The sequence below is a fragment of the Castor canadensis genome, chromosome 12 (assembly GCF_047511655.1).
Source record: "Castor canadensis chromosome 12, mCasCan1.hap1v2, whole genome shotgun sequence".
Classification (NCBI taxonomy): Eukaryota; Metazoa; Chordata; class Mammalia; order Rodentia; family Castoridae; genus Castor; species Castor canadensis.
Window position 1 is genome coordinate 9,084,505 of NC_133397.1, and position 22,271 is coordinate 9,106,775.

At 37.5% G+C, this 22,271-nt stretch overlaps 1 protein-coding gene across 1 annotated transcript in view; it reads right to left on the reverse strand.

Moving 5' to 3' along the window:
* Positions 1-21,426, reverse strand: part of Rock2 (Rho associated coiled-coil containing protein kinase 2) — a 157,585-nt gene extending 136,159 nt beyond the window's left edge. Inside the window, exon 1 of the mRNA XM_020161447.2 lies at positions 21,251-21,426. Within this exon, the coding sequence (XP_020017036.2) occupies positions 21,251-21,391 (141 nt within the window). The 5' untranslated portion in view covers positions 21,392-21,426. The remainder of the gene's footprint in view (positions 1-21,250) is intronic.
* Positions 21,427-22,271: the final 845 nt, after the last annotated feature.

The following is a 22,271-nucleotide window of genomic DNA, read 5'->3' on the forward strand; positions in this document are numbered from 1 at the left end:
TAACAGTCTTTTGGGTATATCCCCAAGAGTGGTATTGCTGGATCAAATGGTAGATCGATGTCCAGCTTTTTAAGTAGCCTCCAGATTTTTTTCCAGAGTGGTTGTACTAGCCTACATTCCCACCAACAGTGTAAGAGGGTTCCTTTTTCCCCGCATCCTCGCCAACACCTGTTGTTGGTGGTGTTGCTGATGATGGCTATTCTAACAGGGGTGAGGTGGAATCTTAGTGTGGTTTTAATTTGCATTTCCTTTATTGCTAGAGATGGTGAGCATTTTTTCATGTGTTTTCTGACCATATGAATTTCTTCTTTTGAGAAAGTTCTGTTTAGTTCACATGCCCATTTCTTTATTGGTTCATTAGTTTTGGGAGAATTTAGTTTTTTAAGTTCCCTGTATATTCTGGTTATCAGTCCTTTGTCTGATGTATAATTGTCAAATATTTTCTCCCACTCTGTGGGTGTTCTCTTCAGTTTAGAGACCATTTCTTTTGATGAACAGAAGCTTTTTAGTTTTATGAGGTCCCATTTATCTATGCTATCTCTTAGTTGCTGTGCTGCTGGGGTTTCATTGAGAAAGTTCTTACCTATACCTACTAACTCCAGAGTATTTCCTACTCTTTCTTGTATCAACTTAAGAGTTTGGGGTCTGATATTAAGATCCTTGATCCATTTTGAGTTAATCTTGGTATAGGGTGATATACATGGATCTAGTTTCAGTTTTTTGCAGACTGCTAACCAGTTTTCCCAGCAGTTTTTGTTGAAGAGGCTGCTATTTCTCCATCGTATATTTTTAGCTCCTTTGTCAAAGATAAGTTGCTTATAGTTGTGTGGCTTCATATCTGGATCCTCTATTCTGTTCCACTGGTCTTCATGTCTGTTTTTGTGCCAGTACCATGCTGTTTTTATTATTATTGCTTTGTAATATAGTTTGAAGTCAGGTATTGTGATACCTCCTGCATTGTTCTTTTGACTGAGTATTGCCTTGGCTATTCGTGGCCTCTTGTGTTTCCATATAAATTTAACAGTAGATTTTTCAATCTCTTTGATGAATGTCATTGGAATTTTGATGGGAATTGCATTAAACATGTAGATTACTTTAGGGAGTATCGACATTTTTACTATGTTGATTCTACCAATCCATGAGCATGGGAGATCTCTCCACTTTCTATAGTCTTCCTCAATCTCTTTCTTCAGAAGTGTATAGTTTTCCTTGTAGAGGTCTTTCACATCTTTTGTTAGGTTTACACCTAGGTATTTGATTTTTTTTGAGGCTATTGTAAATGGAATTGTTTTCATACATTCTTTTTCCGTTTGCTCATTGTTAGTGTATAGAAATGCTAATGATTTTTCTATGTTGATTTTATATCCTGCTACCTTGCTATAGCTATTGATGATGTCTAGAAGCTTCTGAGTAGAGTTTTTTGGGTCTTTAAGGTATAGGATCATGTCGTCTGCAAATAGGGATATTTTGACAGTTTCTTTACCTATTTGTATTCCTTTTATTCCTTCTTCTTGCCTAATTGCTCTGGCTAGGAATTCCAGTACTATGTTGAATAGGAGTGGAGATAGTGGGCATCCTTGTCTGGTTCCTGATTTTAGAGGGAATGGTTTTAATTTTTCTCCGTTAAGTATAATGCTGGCTGTAGGTTTGTCATATATAGCTTTTATAATGTTGAGGAACTTTCCTTCTATTCCTAGTTTTCTTAGAGCTTTTATCATGAAATGATGTTGGATCTTGTCAAAGGCTTTTTCTGCATCTATTGAGATGATCAAGTGGTTTTTGTCTTTGCTTCTGTTAATGTGGTTTATTACGTTTATTGATTTTCGTATGTTGAACCACCCCTGCATCCCTGGGATGAAGCCTACCTGGTCGTGGTGAATAATCTTTTTGATGTGTTGCTGAATTCGATTTGCCATTATTTTGTTGAGGATTTTTGCATCAATGTTCATTAAGAAGATTGGCCTATAGTTCTCCTTTTTGGAGGTGTCTTTGCCTGGTTTTGGGATAAGTGTAATAGTGGCTTCATAAAATGTGTTTGGCAGTTTTCCTTCCCTTTCTATTTCATGGAACAGTTTAAGGAGGGTTGGTATCAGTTCTTCTTTAAAGGTCTGATAGAATTCAGCAGAGAATCCATCAGGTCCTGGACTTTTCTTTTTGGGGAGACTCTTGATTGCTGCTTCAATTTCATTTTGTGTTATAGGTCTATTCAGGTGATTAATTTCCTCTTGGTTCAGTTTTGGATGATCATATGTATCTAGAAACCTGTCCATTTCTTTTAGATTTTCAAATTTATTTGAATATAGGTTCTCAAAGTAGTCTCTGATGATTTCCTGGACTTCCATGGTGTTTGTTGTTATCTCCCCTTTTGCATTCCTGATTCTACTAATTTGGGTTTTTTCTCTCCTCATTTTAGTCAGGTTTGCCAGGGGTCTATCGATCTTGTTTATTTTTTCAAAGAACCAACTTTTTGTTTCATTAATTCTTTGTATGGTTTTTTTGGTTTCTATTTCGTTGATTTCAGCTCTTATTTTTATTATTTCTCTCCTTCTATTTGTTTTGGGATTTGCTTGTTCTTGTTTTTCTAGGAGTTTGAGATGTATCATTAGGTCATTGATTTGGGATCTTTCAATCTTTTTAATATATGCACTCATGGCTATAAACTTTCCTCTCAAGACTGCCTTAGCTGTGTCCCATAGGTTCTGGTAGGTTGTGTTTTCATTTTCATTGACTTCTAGGAACTTTTTAATTTCCTCTTTTATTGCATCGATGATCCATTCTTCATTAAGTAATGAGTTATTTAGTTTCCAGCTGTTTGCATGTTTTTTGTCTTTACTTTTGTTGTTGAGTTCTACTTTTACTGCATTGTGGTCAGATAGTATGCATGGTATTATTTCTATTTTCTTATATTTGCTGAGGCTTGCTTTGTGCCCTAGGATATGATCTATTTTGGAGAAGGTTCCATGGGCTGCTGAGAAGAATGTATATTGTGTAGAGGTTGGATGAAATGTTCTGTAGACATCTACTAGGTCCACTTGATCTATTGCATATTTTAGATCTTGGATTTCTTTATTGAGTTTTTGTTTGGATGACCTATCTATTGATGATAATGGAGTGTTAAAGTCTCCCACAACCACTGTGTTGGCGTTTATATATGCTTTTAGGTCTTTCAGGGTATGTTTGATGAAATTGGGTGCGTTGACATTGGGTGCGTACAGATTGATGATTATTATTTCCTTTTGGTCTATTTCCCCTTTTATTAGTATGGAATGTCCTTCTTTATCTCGTTTGATCAATGTAGGTTTGAAGTCTACTTTGTCAGAGATAAGTATTGCTACTCCTGCTTGTTTTCGGGGGCCATTGGCTTGGTAAATCTTCTTCCAGCCTTTCATCCTAAGCATATGCTTATTTCTGTCGGTGAGATGAGTCTCCTGTAAGCAACAAATTGTTGGATCTTCTTTTTTAATCCATTTTGTCAAACGGTGTCTTTTGATGGGTGAATTAAGTCCATTGACATTAAGTGTTAGTACTGATAGGTATGTGGTGATTCCTGCCATTTAGTTATCTTAGTTGTTTGAAGGTTTGATTGTGTGTACCTAACTTGATGTTACTCTCTACTGTCTTGCTTTTTCTTATCCTGTGGTTTGGTGCTGCCTGCCTTTTCATGGTTAAGTTGGGTGTCACTTTCTGTGTGCAGGATCCCTTGCAGAATCTTTTGTAATGGTGGCTTTGTGGTCACATATTGTTTTAGTTTCTGCTTATCATGGAAGACTTTTATTGCTCCATCTATTTTGAATGATAGCTTTGCTGGGTAGAGTATCCTGGGGTTGAAGTTATTTTCATTCAGTGCCCGGAAGATCTCACCCCACGCTCTTCTTGCTTTTAATGTTTCTGTTGAGAAGTCTGCTGTGATTTTGATGGGTTTACCTTTGTATGTTACTTGTTTTTTCTCTCTTGCAGCCTTCAATATTCTTTCCTTAGTTTCTGAACTTGTTGTTTTAATGATGATATGTCGTGGAGTAGTTCTATTTTGATCTGGTCTGTTTGGTGTCCTGGAGGCCTCTTGCATTTGTATGGGAATATCTTTCTCTAGATTTGGGAAATTTTCCGTTATTATTTTGTTGAATATATTACGCATTCCCTTCGCTTGCACCTCTTCTCCTTCTTCGATGCCCATGATTCTCAAGTTTGGTCTTTTGATGGAGTCGGTGAGTTCTTGCATTTTCTTTTCACAGGTCTTGAGTTGTTTAATTAATAGTTCTTCGGTTTTTCCTTTAATTACCATTTCATCTTCAAGTTCTGAGATTCTGTCTTCTGTTTGTTCTATTCTGCTGGATTGGCCTTCCGTTTTGTTTTGCAGTTCTGTTTCGTTCTTTTTTCTGAGGTTTTCCATATCCTGGCTGTTTTCTTCTTTATTGTTGTCTATTTTTGTCCTGAGTTCATTTATCCATTTATTCATTGTGTTCTCTCTTTCACTTTGGTGTTTATACAGTGCTTCTATGGTTTCCTTTATTTCTTCTTTTGCTTTTTCAAATTCTCTATTTTTATTGTCTTGGAATTTCTTGAGTGTCTCCTGTACATTTTGGTTGACCCTATCCAGTATCATCTCTATAAAATTCTCATTGAGTACTTGTAGTATGTCTTCTTTTAAATTATTCTTGTAGGCTTCATTGGGTCCTTTGGCATAGTTTATCTTCATTTTGTTGGAGTCTGGCTCTGAGTTTCTGTTCTCTTCATTCCCCTCTGGTTCCTGTACTAATTTTTTGCTGTGGGGAAACTGGTTTCCTTGTTTTTTCTGTCTTCCTGTCATTGTCCTTGGTGTTGTTACTGTCCCTGTACTGTGTGTAATTAAGTATTTTCTAGCTTGTAATAATAACAATGGTAATATTGAGAATGGAAGAGTGAGCTGAGATGGAAAGCAAGAAGTTAAAGAAAAGGGGTAAACAAATATACAGACAAGAGGGAGAAAGCAGAACAAGGTATCAGACAAGAGAGTTTCAAAGGTATAAACAGGGAGTGTTAGTGTACTAATCGACAGTAAGCTGGTCCGCGTCTTCCCAAACCGTATGGGCGCCGGCCACTGGCGGCCCCGGGGGCCTCCTCGGTTCTCCGTTTAACGTGAAGTGGAGATTCTCTGCGCCGGCTGGAGATGTGGAGGAGTCAAAGTTATGCCTTTTCTCAGTGATTATGCCTGCAAAGTGTGTCTCCAGCGTCTCTCCAAGATTTTACTATAGGAGGGTCACTTTCTGCTTCCTACCTCTAGCCGCCATCTTGGAATTCTATGTAAGAACTTTTGTAAAGGCTACAATGTACTCCCCACCCAGCACAATAGTAAAAAAAAAAACCTAAAAAAAGATTATTTGAAATAAGCAAAACATTGTTCAGATTTTTAAACTTCTATTTCGTATGTTTGTTGTAACTAGAATCAGACTGAATAACTTTCTATAAGGGGGGCAAAGTGTATTAAAACACTAAGCCAGAAATTAACCTTCTCTATAAAGATAAAACTACCCCATTCCAAAACTTGTAACAATCCCTTGTCTCAAAAAAAAAAAAAAATCAGTAACTTCTTAAAAATTTAGTTTTATAACTTCTCTCAGAAAAAAAATTTCATACCTAAGTCAATTTTGTGCTCGTTTCATTTCCTTTTATTAGTTCTAAATTTAGCTTTATTTGTATCATCTGTTGTTCCCCTATTATGGAAATGTCTTAAATATGGAAAACAATCTGTTTTCCAGAATGTCTTCAAAATTTGGAACTTTACAAATCTTCCTCTTTTACAAAATTGTGTTCTTGCAGTACAAGCTGTTTTTTAAAACTACCAACAAAATCCTTTAGGTGAGTTTTCTCATTGGTTTACGATGAAAACCCTTGCATTTGTGATAAATTCTTCTTTAACTCAAATATAACAACATTAACAAAACATATTCATAATTCTAATTTTAAATGTGGCGATCATGACTTATATATGCCATTTAAGCTATATCAAGAATACCTTACGATACTTTTAGCATGAACATGTCATAACTGAGTCATGAAGTCTCAAATTTCATTTTTTTTCAAACACTCAGAAATGCTGAGCATCCATCTTGTAGAATACTGAAGTATAATGGAATTAGGGATTCCCATCACTGAATTGTAAATGTTGTAAATGTTTCTAATTAGGAAAACACTTCCAACCAAAATGTTTATCAATCACATGCAACAAATTTCCAAAGATAATTGCAGAAATATATTATGCCAGTGAAAGAAGGGCTACCTGGCTTTAGATTTCACATTTCTAATTATCTTTCTTTCAGCAACAATTTGGAGAGAACAAACATATTTTAAAAGATAAACTGCCATAAATCGTTAGGACTTTAAAGATACTTTTAGTCCGTGTAATCCAGAGGACTTCATATCTATTAGTTGTGCCTTGACCAAAAGCATATGCAGCCTTATTAGACAAAAGATAAAACAGAATCTACAAACTAACTTACTAAAGATTTCAAACACGAAAAAAGATAAAAGCCCTTCCTCTAAGAGCTGTAACCATTTTCTCAAAAATCAATAAATGTGAACTTTAATTTTCAAATTACTAAAATATGTATATACTCCTTCGCAACCAAACAGCAAAAAAAAAAGAATCTGGTAATACAAAATATTGCAGAATGAAAAATATGGACACCATATCCACTGCTGATGAATCATCTGGCTTTCTCTAATTCTGAGTGATGGTAAGAGAAATAATCACAAAGAATGAATGCATTGTATAAAATCTGAATGGTATCATATTCATAACTATTAATGTAACCAATTAACTTCAAAGCTGCTTTATAAATAAAATTTCAAGGTTTTTAAATAAAGGTTTTCAATGTTTTACATTTTATTTGTGTTCTCTTTTAAAGACCACAAAAGAATTTCTGAATGATTCTATTGTTTTTTAAATACAGGCAGAATCACAGAATCACATACAGCATCCTGCTTTTTAGGTCCTATGTTCTTAAGGACCAAACATTCGATTCTAAATTAATTCTATTATTCTTCCTGAATTAAAACCATTTGGTGCTAAGATGGCCACTATTTTTCCCATCACTATTTATTAAATACAAAATTACATATTTCTATGCCCCTAAGTTTCTATAAACACTATATTTTTAACAGACGGGTAAGGTGTAATGATAAATTTTTCATTATGAATACTATATCACAGCAGTATTTTTTCATTTCTATACTGATGCATCTTGTCTGATGCTTGCTCCCTTTAGAAAAAAAGAAGAAATGGAAGAAGGGAGGGAGGAAAAGAGGGAAAGAGGGAATGAAGAAGGGAGGCAGGCAGCTCAGTCTGATTTGTGTGTGCTGGTCCTGGCATCCTTCACTACGCCAGCCTTTTTTCCATATATACAATTTTGTGTCCCAAAAATAACTTAAGCATTTGTGCTTGGTTTTTTTCACTTAGTAAAAGAAGAATCGTACACACAGTGCTTCTCATCTTTGACCTGAAGACTACCTGTAGCAGAATCACAGAGGTGCTAGTTTAAATGCAAATTCCTGGCCCCATCTCAGCCCATCTAAACTAGGAGATCTGATACTTTTCCACCATACATCCTAAGCATGATTCTGGCATACATCAGATAAGTCTTTCAGATTTCATCCAAGCCTCAATAAAGCACAAAACTAAAGGGGGGAAGGGGATATTCTCCTTATCTCAGGTACACTTTAGACCCAATGGCCACCTCTGACAATCTTTGAGTTAAACCAGTACACTTCTTAGGCTCAGTGGCTTCCAAATTTTCCTACATATAATAAATCACTTGAGGAAATTAAAAAAAAAACCCTTATACTCAAGACATACTACACTAGAGTATCTGTGAGTGGAAGCCAGACACCAGTATTTCTTAAGATCCACAAATCAAAAGACCTGTATATAGTAGTGTTGAAGAGACCTGTTGAAACAGGAACGGGGGCAGGGGAGATAAAAAATGATGGAGAGGATGAATTTAGTCATGATATTCTAAGAAGTTTTGTAAATGTCACAATGTACACCCAGTACAACAATTTAAAAAACACTGCCTTAGCTATTGGCTTTAATAAATAAATATAAGAAACATCATAACTTAAAATGATCTATAGCTGAGCGCCCTCAGTGGCTCACACCAGTAATCCTAGCTACTTGGGAGGTTGAGATCAGGAAGATCAGGGTTCCAGGTCTTCCAGGTCCAAAAAAAAAAAAAAAAAAAAAAGTTAATGAGACCTCGTCCCACAAGGGGGCGCTAGGCATGGTGGTACAAGCCTGTCATCCCAGGGACAGGAAAACTTAAAATAGTAGGATGTCAGTCCAAGCCAGCCCAGGCAACAAGTGAGACCCTTATCTCCAAAATACCTAAAGAAAAAAGGGCTGAAGTCATGACTCAAGGCCTAGAGCACCTGTCTAGCAAGCATAAGCACAAAGCCCTGAGTTTCAAACCCCAGTACCACCAAAAAACAAACAAAAAATTGCAAACCATGCTGGTATTAACAAATTTTCTAGACATGTACTTATTTCTATTTTTTAATTCTATAGGAATTTTTTTTCAATCCACTCAATAAAGCTTCTTTAAGATTACTTTTTATGAAAGTATTTACAACAAAAAACTGTTTCAAATTGAAGGCAAATAATATAGGAACTTGCCATGTATCTAAAGTTCAGATACATCATATCATGTATTTAAAGGTTCATAATTATTTCATTTGCACATTCATTGTAATGATTACAGTTGTAGAAATATAATCATCAAGAAGCCCGTACAAGCGTTGGAGAAATGACTCAAGTGGTAGAGCACCTGCCTAGCAAGTGTGAGGCCCCAAGTTCAAACCCCAGTACCACCAAAACTAACTAAATAAATAAAAGCCCATATAAAAGGTCCACAGTTTAGATATGTAAAAGAAACTCCAAATATTTGTTAACTCCAAATTAATTTTATTATAGAACTGGGCATTCACCTCAGTGGTAGTACACTTGCCTAGAATGTACAAGGCCCTGGGTTTGATCCTCAGCACTGTCCAACCAATTTATTCTGAACTTAGGATAGTTGCAATGCTGGTGTGAATACTAACTAACTTTCTATTTAATATGCTCTCTCCCCAATTTGTGACTTGCTACCTATCTTATTTCTCTGAAAGAAAATCACGATTTGGGAATTTTTTTTCTCTCATCTTTACTAATTCTACAGATATTGCTATGACTTGTTAGCACCCCTTGATAAAAACAAAGAAACGCACAGAGAAAAAGTTATTTTTAATCTCAATCCTTTCAAGAAAGGCAGAGTAGACAACTTTAACACAATTTTCAACTACTCAAGTTCAACTTCATTCACCATGTAATGGGATAAAATACGATCATACATATTTAAACATATGAACCCAAAGTGCCACAAATTATAACTCTTTAAAAATAAATACCTCAAAAGAGTGAAACATTTTTCAAAATAATCCTAGTATTTTTATGTTTAGTACTTTAAATACTTTTGTTTCGTTAGACCTCTAAGGAATCAAAGTTCATTACAACTATGTTAAAAATAATCACTATAACCAAAAATTTTTAATTCACCTTTAAGATATGAAAGAAGAGTCTTAAGTACTAAAAGAATTCTCTCAAGTTTTCCTCCATTTCTTAAAAAAAGGGGAAAAAAGCTATCTTTACTAAAAACTCAAAATAATTATCATCATTTAAACGAATGTTGAAGGGGAGATTTAATTTCAATAAACATAAACTCTTGATTGTGACTTCTGGATGAATCATGCTTAAATCCAAGGCAAGATGGTAGGATTCTAACCTGATACAGAATACACAAATAAGGCAGCTTCTTCTACATCTGAAAAGAATCCTGCATCTTGACAAGACCTAAAACTGTACAAATAATATGGTTCTACAAATCAATAGCCAGTGCCACCTGTAAACAAGCATCAACATTTGTATCTGTAGGCCAAACTGAGATGGGAATTCAAAAATAAACCAAAAAACAAGTTCAACAGTGCTTAAAACACCAACAATTACCACCCTCTACAGGAACCAAGTTACTAAATTAACACTAGGAATTGTTTTCTAACCTTTATGTAGAAGAGTATAAAGATAAAATTTAGGTCAAGAGAAATGTCTATAAGCTTATACCTAACATGCTTAAAACAATCAAAAAAAAAAAAAAACCCCACAAAGCAAAGTTTAAAAAACTGAAAAGGTCATGCTAAAGTCAGACCTCATAGCTTGGAAATAACACAACTGGGGATTCTACTGCTATTGTCAGGGTCTGCCCAGTTCAACAAGACTCATTCATTACTCAGAAGCAAAAAGTACTGTAACAAGGTTTTTAAAAAATGCTATTATTAACTAAGCCTCCCCCAAGTGAAGACAAAAATAAACATCTTCACTTGTCAATTACCATTTCCTTGTACAAAACAATTTAAATACCTTGATTCAAACTAGACCACACTCATGGCACATTAGTGAAAACCAAAAGAACAAGTAGGCAGGTGAGTACCTGTAGTCCCAACTACTCCAGGGGCTGAGGTAGGAAGATTGCTTGAACCCAGGAGATTCGAGGCCACCTGGGGCAACACAACAAGACCCCATCTTTTAAAACTAATGCAAAATTAACATGAAATGAACATCATGTCATTAAAATATACACTATAAGTTCTGTCACCATCGCTAATATCAAATGTTCTGTGAGAAACTAAAAGCCTCACCTACTGCTAGCAGAAAAATAAAATATAGTATGGCCATTCTGGAAACATTGGCAGTTTCTTCAAAGTTCAGCGTTAGCTAACACATGACCCTGCAATATTACTCCCTGGAATCTACCCAAGAGAAACAAAAAACATTTCCTCACATATGGTAAATTCATTAACAAAATTTAATATCCATACAACAGAATATTATTCACCAATAAAAAGAACAAAATAGTGATACATGCTACAACACAGATGAACCTAAAAAATATTATGCTATGTGAAAAAAGCCAAATGCAAATGACTATATATGATATGATTACTTATATGGAATTTATAGTGATTGGCTGGGACTGGGAGTCAGGACTGACTACAAACCTGCTCAAGAGAATTTCAGAAGTAATGAAATAGATCATGGTAATAGTTATACAACTAAAAAATTAATTCAAATCACTTATAAGTTATTATTCCTCAATAAAGCTGTTGAAAATAAAAAGAACTAGCAAAGCCAGTGAACAATGATACCTTTTCCATCACCTGCTCTCTTTCAGACAGACTTTTCAGAGCCAACTCTAAAAGCAAATAAGAGATTGAAACATGCCTTGTCAACTGCACTACATTTGTGCAAGGCATATTGATTGTTCATTCAACTAGTGATTATCAAAGATTTATAATAAGCAAGATACAATATTGCCCTCCTTTGTCTAAATGAATACCACCAGAAGCTGTAGAAGAGTAGCTAGCGTAACTCTAAATTCCTCTTAAATACAATACAAAAAGAACATGAATCTGTAAGTATGTTAGAAAAGAAACATATTACAATTTAAAGGCAAATAAAAGGTTAGTAATCAGAAAGCTTAATACCTGAAAATTTTTCAGAAGTCATTCATCATGACTTGTAAAGACATCTTGATTCCTGATCAAAATTTCTCCTGCCCTTTAACTTTCTTTTCAATTTTGTGAATAAACAAATATTACCTTACAATTAATAACAGCCAGAATGTCCTTTTTAAAGGATTTCACCCTTGAACACACAACCAGCATTTCATCAGTCCTTACTCATAAAGTGCTGATCCAACACAGGATCCCCGAGGTTCATAAGGAACTGAATGTGATTAACCAGAAGAAAAGCTAGGATATGAGAACAGATGACACATAAGTGATTAGAATGTTCATCCCACACAAAGTGTCTTTACTTCACCTAAAACACAGAATAAAATTAGCTTTAATTTTTTCCAAAACATGGTTTCAGCATGACCCAGAAAATATCCAAATTACAATTTAATTTTCCTACATGACCTTCAACTACTCTATTACCCAGACCCATTCTTATCTTCCTTCCTGTGGAAAGATAAGAACTAAGTGACAGGAACACATATCAAAATGTTTATTTGGGGACCTACTTAATACCTCTTCAAGTAGGACTATACTTCTACAAGATATCTTTGCTATTACTTAACAGATGATTATTTTTAGTTTTCCTTCAATAAACAGTTATACAACATAACAGGAAGACAAAATGATTCATGCCACAAGAAAGCTTGTATTCTGTGCATTAAATAAAAATAAACTCAAAAGCCAAGAAGTATATAAAAAGACAATGCTTAGTATATTAAGCATTCCTCAACACAATACAGGTAATTATGACAGGCCTGTTTCCATCTAACTAAAGTATTGCTAGATAAGGCTCTCCTTGTTCTCATGGCATAAAAACCTACCCCATTAATGAAGCTCCTAGAAATTAGTTCCAAATCTATAATATCTTAAGAATAAATTCTATTGCTGAGTACAGTGGCTCATATCTGTAATCCCAGCTACATGGGAGGCAAAGATAAAAGGATCTCAGTTCCAGATTAGCCCCCTATCTCAAAGAACAAGTGGGGTGTGCTGGTGAATGCCAGTAATCCTAGCTAGTGGGGAGACAGACATAGGATGACTGCAGTCCCCGGCCCGCCTGGGCAAAAGCACAATACCCTTTCCAAAAAAAAAACTAAAGCAAACAGGACTGGAGGCATGGCTCAGGCAATAAGGCATTTGCCTAGCAAGCGAAAGGCCCTGAGGTCAAAACCCAGTACCACAAAATAAATAAATTTTCTATCATTTGCTTTATAACTAAAGTCTAAAAATCTTTTAGAAAATAAACAGAATTACACATTAAATACAAAGTGATCAATCAAGCATAAAAAAAAATTATAAAGTACTTTAGATATTGGAAAAAACAACCTCTTGCCAAAAAGAAGCAACAAGCCATAAAACTTAAAAATGTACCCCAAAAGATTATCAACACTGAACCAGAAAGAATCCTGGTATTCTCATATTCTCTCCCTCTCTCTCCCCACTCTCTCCGCCTCTCTCTCCCTCCCTCTCCGTGTGTGTGTGTGTGTGTGTGTGTGTGTGTGTAGACAGAGAGAGAAAGAAATACTAACTAATGCAAACCACACGCTTTGAACAGCCAATTGTGAACATACAAGAGTATCTATAAATCTAATCAGGCTTTTTTTTTTTTTTTCCTAATCAGGCTTTAAAGGGAGGAAAAAAGTAAAAGTACAGATGAAAGGAAAAGGGAATGACTTCAATTAAGGATAAAATGAAAACAGGCAGTTTTAGTGAAAACCAAATACCACCATAATTTGATACTAATGTAAATATTAAGCTCCATATAATAAGCAGGCCCATCAGTGATGAATGTTCTTGTTATTTTTTTAAACTGTAAGTTGCACTGCACCATCCACATTCTGTTCCCCAGTAGACCTTATCACTAAGCACACATATATTTAAATGTCAGCACAGAATAATTTTCAGTACAGATGGCCTCAACTTAGGAAAGTTCGATTTAGGTTTTTCAACTTTACAGTGGCAGAAAAGCCCTACATACTAACTAAAAACCATTCATTGAATTTTGAATCTTGCTCGCTTCCTAAGTTAATGACAGATGGGTATACAGGCAGCCCTGGGCAAGCAGCTCCAGATCCACCATGAAATCAAGAGTATGCAACAACCCTACTGTGTTGCTGAGTTCTGATGTCAGTAGGTTAGGGGTATGAGACACATTTTCAACTTAGCACATTTTCAATTTGTGGAGGGTTTGCTGGTGTAACCATCTGTAAGTCGAGGAGCACTGTATATTAGTTATAGAGGATTTCCATGAGGAAACTCAAGAAGCTCAAATAAAGATCACACCAATAACCATCACTTCTCTCTTACTCCAACCACCATTAGCCAAACAGAAAGTATAATAGAGATATAAAGAGTCTCCCAATTAGTATTTTGGAGAATTCTAACACTCAGATGTATCTTCTGATACTTTGTACTCCTACTGCACAGTTTCCAATCAGAATTCCAAAAGAATCAAAGTATCAATAAAAATAAAGCCAAGATGGTACTAACAGCCAAGTACATATTGTAATTTTGTTAAAGAAGAATTTCCTAAACATGACAACTAATTCAGAAATCATCCTACAATCATAAGACTAATAAATCTACATAAAAACTTCTAGTATTCAGTAAGTGTAACAAGAACCTTTTATTTTTAACTCATATATTTAGACATATACTTTTAATCAAAATGTTAATTTAGGTGGGTATCAATAGATGACTCACATCTGTAATCCTAGTTACTCAGGAGGCAGAGATCAGGAAGACTGCAGCTCAAAGCCACCCAGGCAAATAGTTCACGGGACCCTATCTCAAAGAAAAACCTTCACAGAAAAAAGGTTGATGGAGTGGCTCAAGGTCAAGGGCCTGAGTTTAAACCCCAGTACTGCACAAAAAAAAAAAAAAAAAAACTAATTTAAACAGTGTTTATCTACACATGGGGAGTACCTCCAGCACTTATCTTTTCTACATTCCCTAAAAAGTTTCTATAGTAAGAACATACTACTTTTACAATTTAAAGAATGACAAATTTTCCTTCACTTCAAAAATAAAATCTATGTTCTCCTGTCTCAGTCAGGATATAAATAAAACTAGAAACAGCTTTAAACAGAGCTTGGGTTAAACAATAGCATCATGATTGAAGATCTGATGTGACTACTGAGAAAACACAAATTAAAAGTTCACTTAATAGTTAACTAATTTTTAACAAAAGTGTCAAAACAACCCAATGAGAAAACAAAAATATGTTTTCAAAAAATAGTGCTGAGTAGATATCTGAATAAATGGATGGTCAATGTGGGGGCAAAAAAATGGCCTCAACCCCTAACTTACACTGCACATGAAATTTGGCTTAAAAAGTATCCTAGGCCTAAATACAAAAGCTAAACCATAAAGCTTCTAGAAAAAAGTGAAGGAGAATGTCTACATGACATGGAGACAGGCAACGATTACTTGGATGGAAAGAGCAATAACTATTAAAAATAGGTTTAAAATCAGACATGCAACACACTGAGGTAAAAACGTGCCAATCATATATCTGACAATTTTCACTTTGCATGTAAAATTATTTCTATATCTAGGATATTAAAGAACTTGAACAACAAACAACCCAATTTTTTAAAAAGGTGAAAAATCTGCACAATTCACAAAAGATACACATATATCGCTAGTAAATGCATGAAACTGCATCATTAGTCATCAGGGATATACAAACTAAAATCACAATGTATCACTAGCACCACAGAGTGGTAAGTTTTTTTTAATGAATATTAGCATGTGGAACAACTAAAACTCTCATCACTGTAGTGAGTATGCAAAATGGTATAACCACTTTGAAAAAGATCTGTTAGTTTCCCAAAAAGTAAACATGCATCTACCCTATGAGGTAACAACTCCACTGCAAAATATTTACCAAGAGAAACAGAAATATGTCTTCACAAAGACTGAATTCTGATTGTTCATAATAGTGTTATTAAGAACCAAAGCAGAGCTAGATGTGGTAGTGCATACCTGTAATCCCAGCATGCAAAAGACTGAAGCAAGAGGATGGAGAACTGAATGTCAACCTGGGCCACATAGCAAGACTCTTAAACCATTCCTGATGTTCATCAACAGGAGATAGTTAAACTACGGCCTATGGATACAATGGGAGTACAATTTAGCAATAAAAATTTATTGAGCTGATACACACAACATGGATGAATCTCAAAAACTATGCTGAGCTAAAGCCAGACACAGGAAAGTACATGCTTTATGGGCCCATCTGTTTTAAGTACTAGAAAAGACAAAATAACAGTGCAAAAACAACAAAAATACCAAAAGGGCAAATGACTCTACTGAATTAGTTGAAAAGGCGTATGAAAGAGATTTCTGAGTAGGGAACAACGATCTACATTTTGATAAAGATTTGCACTGTATGTATATTTGTCAAAATTAATCAACAGCATATTTAAGATTTGTACACTTCATTGCCAGTAAATTTCACCTTTTAAAAACCTGAAGAAAAAATGAATTCTATTTAATGAAATGCATGCTGAAATTTTTAAAGTGAGGTATGCTAATACTTTTTACTTTTAATGAATCGAAAATAAAAGCTGTGGTGATAGATAATAGAGGTGAGAAATAGTAGCTAGGTGGTGAGTTTATAGATGTTCATTGTCAGTTCTTTTACCTTTACTATAAATTTTTCTATAATAAAATGTTGGTGAAATATTTAAATTATTAAATTATATTCTATAAAGTCAAAGATGACAAGTCTTAAAATTCAGCAATTCCACTCCTATAAATATATACTGTAATCTATAGAAAGTCTTCACACGAGCTCCAAGGATGCTCCCAGTGACACTTTCCATAACAGCAAAGTGTAAACAACCTAAATATCCATCAAGTAAATTGGACTGATATTGTGATTTATGGTGGCAGTGAAAAGGAATAAACCATGGTGCAGGTAACTCTTAGAAATACAATTTGGACTGAAAAAAAGCAAGTCACAAAAGAAAACACACAAATGTTAAGATTTTATAGTTTAAGAAACAGATAAGAAACCACGTGTGATGGTTCATACCTGTAATCCCAGCCACTGACAAGACAGAGACTGGAAAGATCACAATTTGAGGCCAGCCCTAGCAAAAAGTTAACAAGACTCCATCACAATAACAAGGCAGATTTGGTGGTGCATGCCTGTAATCCTAGTCATGAGGGAGGCAGTTGGGAGGATCATGATCCCAAGCCAGCCCAAGCAAAAGTACAAGGACCCTACCTGAAAAATAACTAAAGCAAAAAGGGGTGGGAGTGTGGCTCAAGTGTTAAGTGTGTCTGCCTACACACTGAATTCAAACCCCAGTACTGAAAAAATTAATACACACATAAAACAGGAAAAGAATAAACTTTCAAAGCATCAGATAGGAGAGGATGAACAAGAACTAAATCCAGCAGCAGCAGCACAAGGATAACTTCAATGAGCTGGTGCTTATAACTTATTAACTTGTGTGGTGATTTCGTGATGTTTGCTTTTAATGCTTCAAAACTTACATTTACATGCTATATTCTTTTAATATTTCCACATTCAAAGTAGGAAAAATAGCTTATTTGCTCAAGACTCAGCAAGACAAAAACAGCTAGGCTTCAAAATAATTATCCACCATTTTTTAGAACCACTCAGGTATACATTTTCTTAGTGTACACTAGCCTTACTCTGGGGCCAAGATTGTTCAAACTACATAATTCTTTTTGGATTTTAGAATGCTAACACAATACATACACTGTGTGTTTCCACAAAAACCTCTCTGGAATCTGGGGTGGCATCCTGAAATCAAACACATTAATATCTCTCCAGGGAAAGCTATTATTTACACTAAGAGTAAAGAATGGGCTGCAAACATTCTAACATCAGATCAGGACAGATGTTACATCAAATAAGTGTTAATAAAAACTTGGTTTTCAGAGCTTTTTACATATCAGAATCGTGGATAAGAGACTTAGATTCTATACCTGCAAGGAGGTTCAACTTCATCTGAACAGTAAATTTCATTTTCTTTAGAGATTTCCTATGAAGGACTGACGGAGTGACTCAAGTGGTAAGAACATCTAGCAAGAATGAGTATCTGAGTTCAAACCCCAGTACCGCCAAAAAAAAAAAAAAATCCTATAAAATGTAAGTTTTAAACTAATCCATATGCTACAAATGACCAACCCTTATTCCTAAAAGAAAAACAGGCAGAAGACAAATTTTCTACTTTTACTCTATTGCATTTGTATTATATCTTGATAATATTCTCACTTATTACCTAGCAGAGAAAAAACACACACATTTTTATTTTAATTATGCACATAACCAGCAGCAACCTGAAAAAACCTAAGCACTGTGATAAAAAATATTTTCACAGGGGCTGGGGATGTAGCTCAGTAGTAGAGCACTTTGCCTAGCATGTGTAAAGACCTGGGTTCAATCTCCAGCACTGCAAAAAAACACAAAGAGGTCTCTGTAGAGAAATATTTTCGATAGTTTATAGGCATCAACTAAATTAGATGCTTTGTTTTCTAAGCCACTGAAAATTGTAAATAAATGTTTAATCACCTTTGCCCATGCACATGAGTCTTAAGTAACAAGTTATGAGTGTTTACTCTTTGAAAGAGTAAAATAAATCAAAACCCAAAAGCACAGGCTTTAGAAAAACATCTCTCCAGCATAACACTAAAACTAATTCTTTTTTTACCATAATAGGTAAACAGTAGGAGAATCTGAGTCTTGACAACACATAGGTATTAGCCAAAAGCTTCAAACACTACAAAATATATCTTTGAAGGCCCCTTCTTCAAAAAAAAAAAGCAAACCTTTCTCAAAAATTTTTTTCACAATATGAAGTAACTCCCAATCTACAACATACAAGAGAGATACTGTATCTTCATCTCTTCAGATGAATTTAAGACCCACTGCCTCTGCAAAGAAACAAAATAACTTAGGCTCTACACTGATGTAGTCTTGGAATGCAGCTGTATTTATGCTTAATAATGGCTAGCACTTTTATTCTGGCAAATACAAATAAGAATATGCATTCAAAATTGTGTAATAAGAAATACTTGTTAATAAAACCATTTTCTGTTTCAAAGAAAATGTAAAGCATTTAAGTAAAATATGCCAAATGCACACACAAGAGATGGACTGCATTCAATGAGCACTACTATGCACTAAGCACTTTTCATGCTATCTTGCATCCTTTTTTCCCCACAAATGGTTCACCTTCTAGGCCTCGTCTTCCAAAAGCATTAGATAGGAATTCTGACACACTTCATCTTCTTACTTCTCATCTTAGGAGGTATACAGTTTTCAGTGGTGCTTTCTGAGCACCTGAAATGCTGTGACTAAGTTTCATGCCTGTGTTTTAAGACTACCAATTTTCTCTGCTAAAGACAAATATTTTCTAGAGTACAACCAAAAGAAACGCAATGTGCAGTAAAACAATGATCAATTGTGAAACACAGCACAGATTATAAGGTTTCAAATCTTTAAAGTGATACCAGACATTATTTCACCAGCATTTCAGAAAACAGAAGTTTTTATAACATTCCCTTAAAGAGTAATTCAGTTTCAGCTGGAAAGATGAAAACATTGTAGGAATGGGTGACACTGACGGTTTTCACAACAGTGTGAATGTACTTAATGTAACCCAACTGTAAGTTAGATACCATTAAAATGAAAATTTCATGTGTGGACTGGCACAATTAAAATACTAATTCTTCCTAATATTTCACTGCTAAATATATGCAATTTAAAACTAACTTGTTATAACTCTTTTAAATCTTTTTCATTTTTTTTATCAATTTGCAACAGAAGCACCAGGAACCTTGCTTCAAAAGGAGTAAGGGACACTTTCTGTCTTGGAATGGATTTACTGCACTTCAGAATCATATTCAGAATGACAATCACCTAAAAGCAGCAGTAACAGTGCTGTCAAGTCAGCAGCAACTAACGTCAACTCTCATACTGGTAATAAGTCACCTTAATAAATGTGTGTCTTGGCTGTCTTAAGCACTCAATACATGAATGGACTAAACTGTTTACTGAGCATGTGAAATGTTTCATTTTTAAAATAGCCTTCACTGTAATAATTTTTTAAATGTCTGAATAAAACAAAATGTATGGTCATATCACATGTATAAATAATTTAGTTCCGAGCTCAGAATAACCCCAATAATTATGATTAACATCACTTAAGACCCAAAAGATGAAAGTGTAAAAAATTTCTATCCGGAATTAGGTAAGAACCTGATGAATATTGAGATGTACCGGGACTATTTTTAACTGAACTTTCTGGCCTAAGGTCAAATATTTGCCAGCAAAATACCAAAGTGAAAACGCCGGGAGTGAAGCCCAGATATGCGTTAGCTAAGTAAAGGCTATGACCTCCATGCAATCAATCCTACTTCCAATTAAAGACTTCCAGAAACAGTCCCGGGCTTCAAGCTCCAGTAAGAACGACACAAGAACCACACACTAATCACAAATTTGGTTAATTTTTTAAGTCAAAATATGATACAATATAGCACAACCATTCTACACAATGTACAGCAAGATACACTCTCTCCAGTCAGTTCCTGCGTTTTGGCCAAACAGGACTGAGTCACCCAGCAAATGATTCCAGAAACCTCAAAGGATAACCAACGGCCTCGGAAGAAAAGTCAGTCCATCAGTGGGAAGGGAGGAGACCCGTGTTTCTCATCACAGAGTAGCTAGGTTTCTCCCAGTATGGCCCAGAACCCAACATCTGCGTTCTGTGTCAGAATGTCTGCTCACCCACCCCTCACTCTGTCTTCCAGAGTTAACTTAATAGCCAGAGTATCTTTTTCGCCTCCTTTTCCTCCTCTGGGGAGAAATTCACGCCACGTTTTCCCATAAATGCATCTCTACTGCACACTAATCACATTTGTTTGCGAAATTCAATTGTCTAGTCTAACAAAAATAGAAATATGTCAGCATTCTCGGATGCATTTGTTTGTAAAACGTGCTCCTTTCTTAATCAAGAGCCAACTGGTAGCTTTTACATGGCTATTAACTTGGGTTTCAAAGACTATAAGAAAGACAGCATGAAAAGGGGACAGATTAAGTCCATTCTATAATTCAGACTGATTTTCTGGATCTGGCGCAACACTCTCGGGAAATTAAATTTGCATAAATTGAAATGCACTAAATAGCTACTATGGAATGTTCTAAAACAACTGAAAACAGCAAAACTTGAGCTGGGTGCTCCAAGATTTCCGACTAAAAGGAGAACAGCTCTTTGTCATGTACCCCACACAGGTGGTACTCCCAACAGGGACAGCATCAGGTTCCTGTCTTCCTACCTTGCATCCCAAGTCCCCCACGCAGTGTGGCACTTTCAAACCGGCTACTCCGGTGGAAGGACAGCCAAACCTCCACCTTTCCACCAAAACCAACGGGGTAGGAGGGAAGAAGAGGGGTGTTTTCTCCCAGCAGAGATGACACCAGCCCCAGCAGGACGTGGAAGGGAGGAACCCAAGTTGGGTCAGTCAGGACTCCGAGACCTCGGTCTCAGAAGCGTCTGGTCTCCGGCCCCGGCTGCCGGAAGCTGGGCGGGTGGAGCGAGACCTCCCCTCTCCCCACGGGTGGGTGGGCACTGGGGGAATCGCGGACCCGGGCTCGCGCGGGGAGGGTTCCCAGGCCCCGGCCACCTACCAGCAAGCTCTCCACGTTGATGGGGGAGCGAGGGTCTCGGATCAGCGCCTCCAGCTTCCTCTGGCGGCCCGCGCCAGCCCCGTCCCCCGGCATGGCCTCGGGGGCGCCGGGCATTTTCCCCGTCGGCGGGGGCCGGCTCATGCCGCCACGGCGGGGCCCGCACTCCGGCTCCTCGCGCTCGGGTCCGGCCGCCTCGGGGCCTAGCGCCGCCCCCGACCCGCCGGCTCCGGGCGGGGCTCCGCCCGGGCCCACCGCCCGCCTCTAGCCGCGGCTTCGGGTCTCAGCGCCGTCCGGGCTCCGAGCACTGCTCTGAGGAACCCGCCCGGCCCGGCCGGGAGCGGCGAGGAGCAGACGGCGTCCCCGCCCCTCCGTCAGACTCGCGCCGCCTGGTCCGCTGGTCCGCGGCGAACGCTCCAGGATTCCGCGGGCGGGAGCGGGGAAGTGGCGCCGGCACAGCCGCCGCCGCCGCCCGGGCCGCCCCGCCTTCTGGGGCCCAGGACACTAAAGCCCAGACCGGAGCAACTACGGCCGCCGCCGCCCCGCTCCCATGTCGCCGCCGGCCGCTTCTTGGTCCCACAAGCCCGCTCCCCTCGCCCGCACTCCCGCGCCGCGGCCCTTCCCGGCCGCGCGCCGCCGCTACCCACAAGCCCCTCCGCCCGCCGCCGCCGGCGCGCGCCCGCAACTCGCCTCCTCCCACCCCGCGCGCGCCCCCGCGCGCCCCGCCCACTCGGCCCTACTCGCCGGGCCCCGCCCCGCCCCTCTCGCTGCGCTTCCTTTCTCCGCGCGTCCCTCTTCCTCTCTTTCTTCCACCGTCTCGCTTTTCTGTTGCCTTCTCTCCCCGCTTCCTCCTCCTTCTGCCCTTTTTTTTTTTTTTGGGGGGGGTTTAAGAGACGAAATGGCCCGGCTTCTGTCGCCGTCCTCCGCTCACCCTGCGGCCCCCCTGAGGCGGCGCCGCGGCCCCCGGCCGGCCGGGTCCCCGCTGACTCAGCGCGCAGCTATGCGGGCCTCGCAGCGTCCGCGC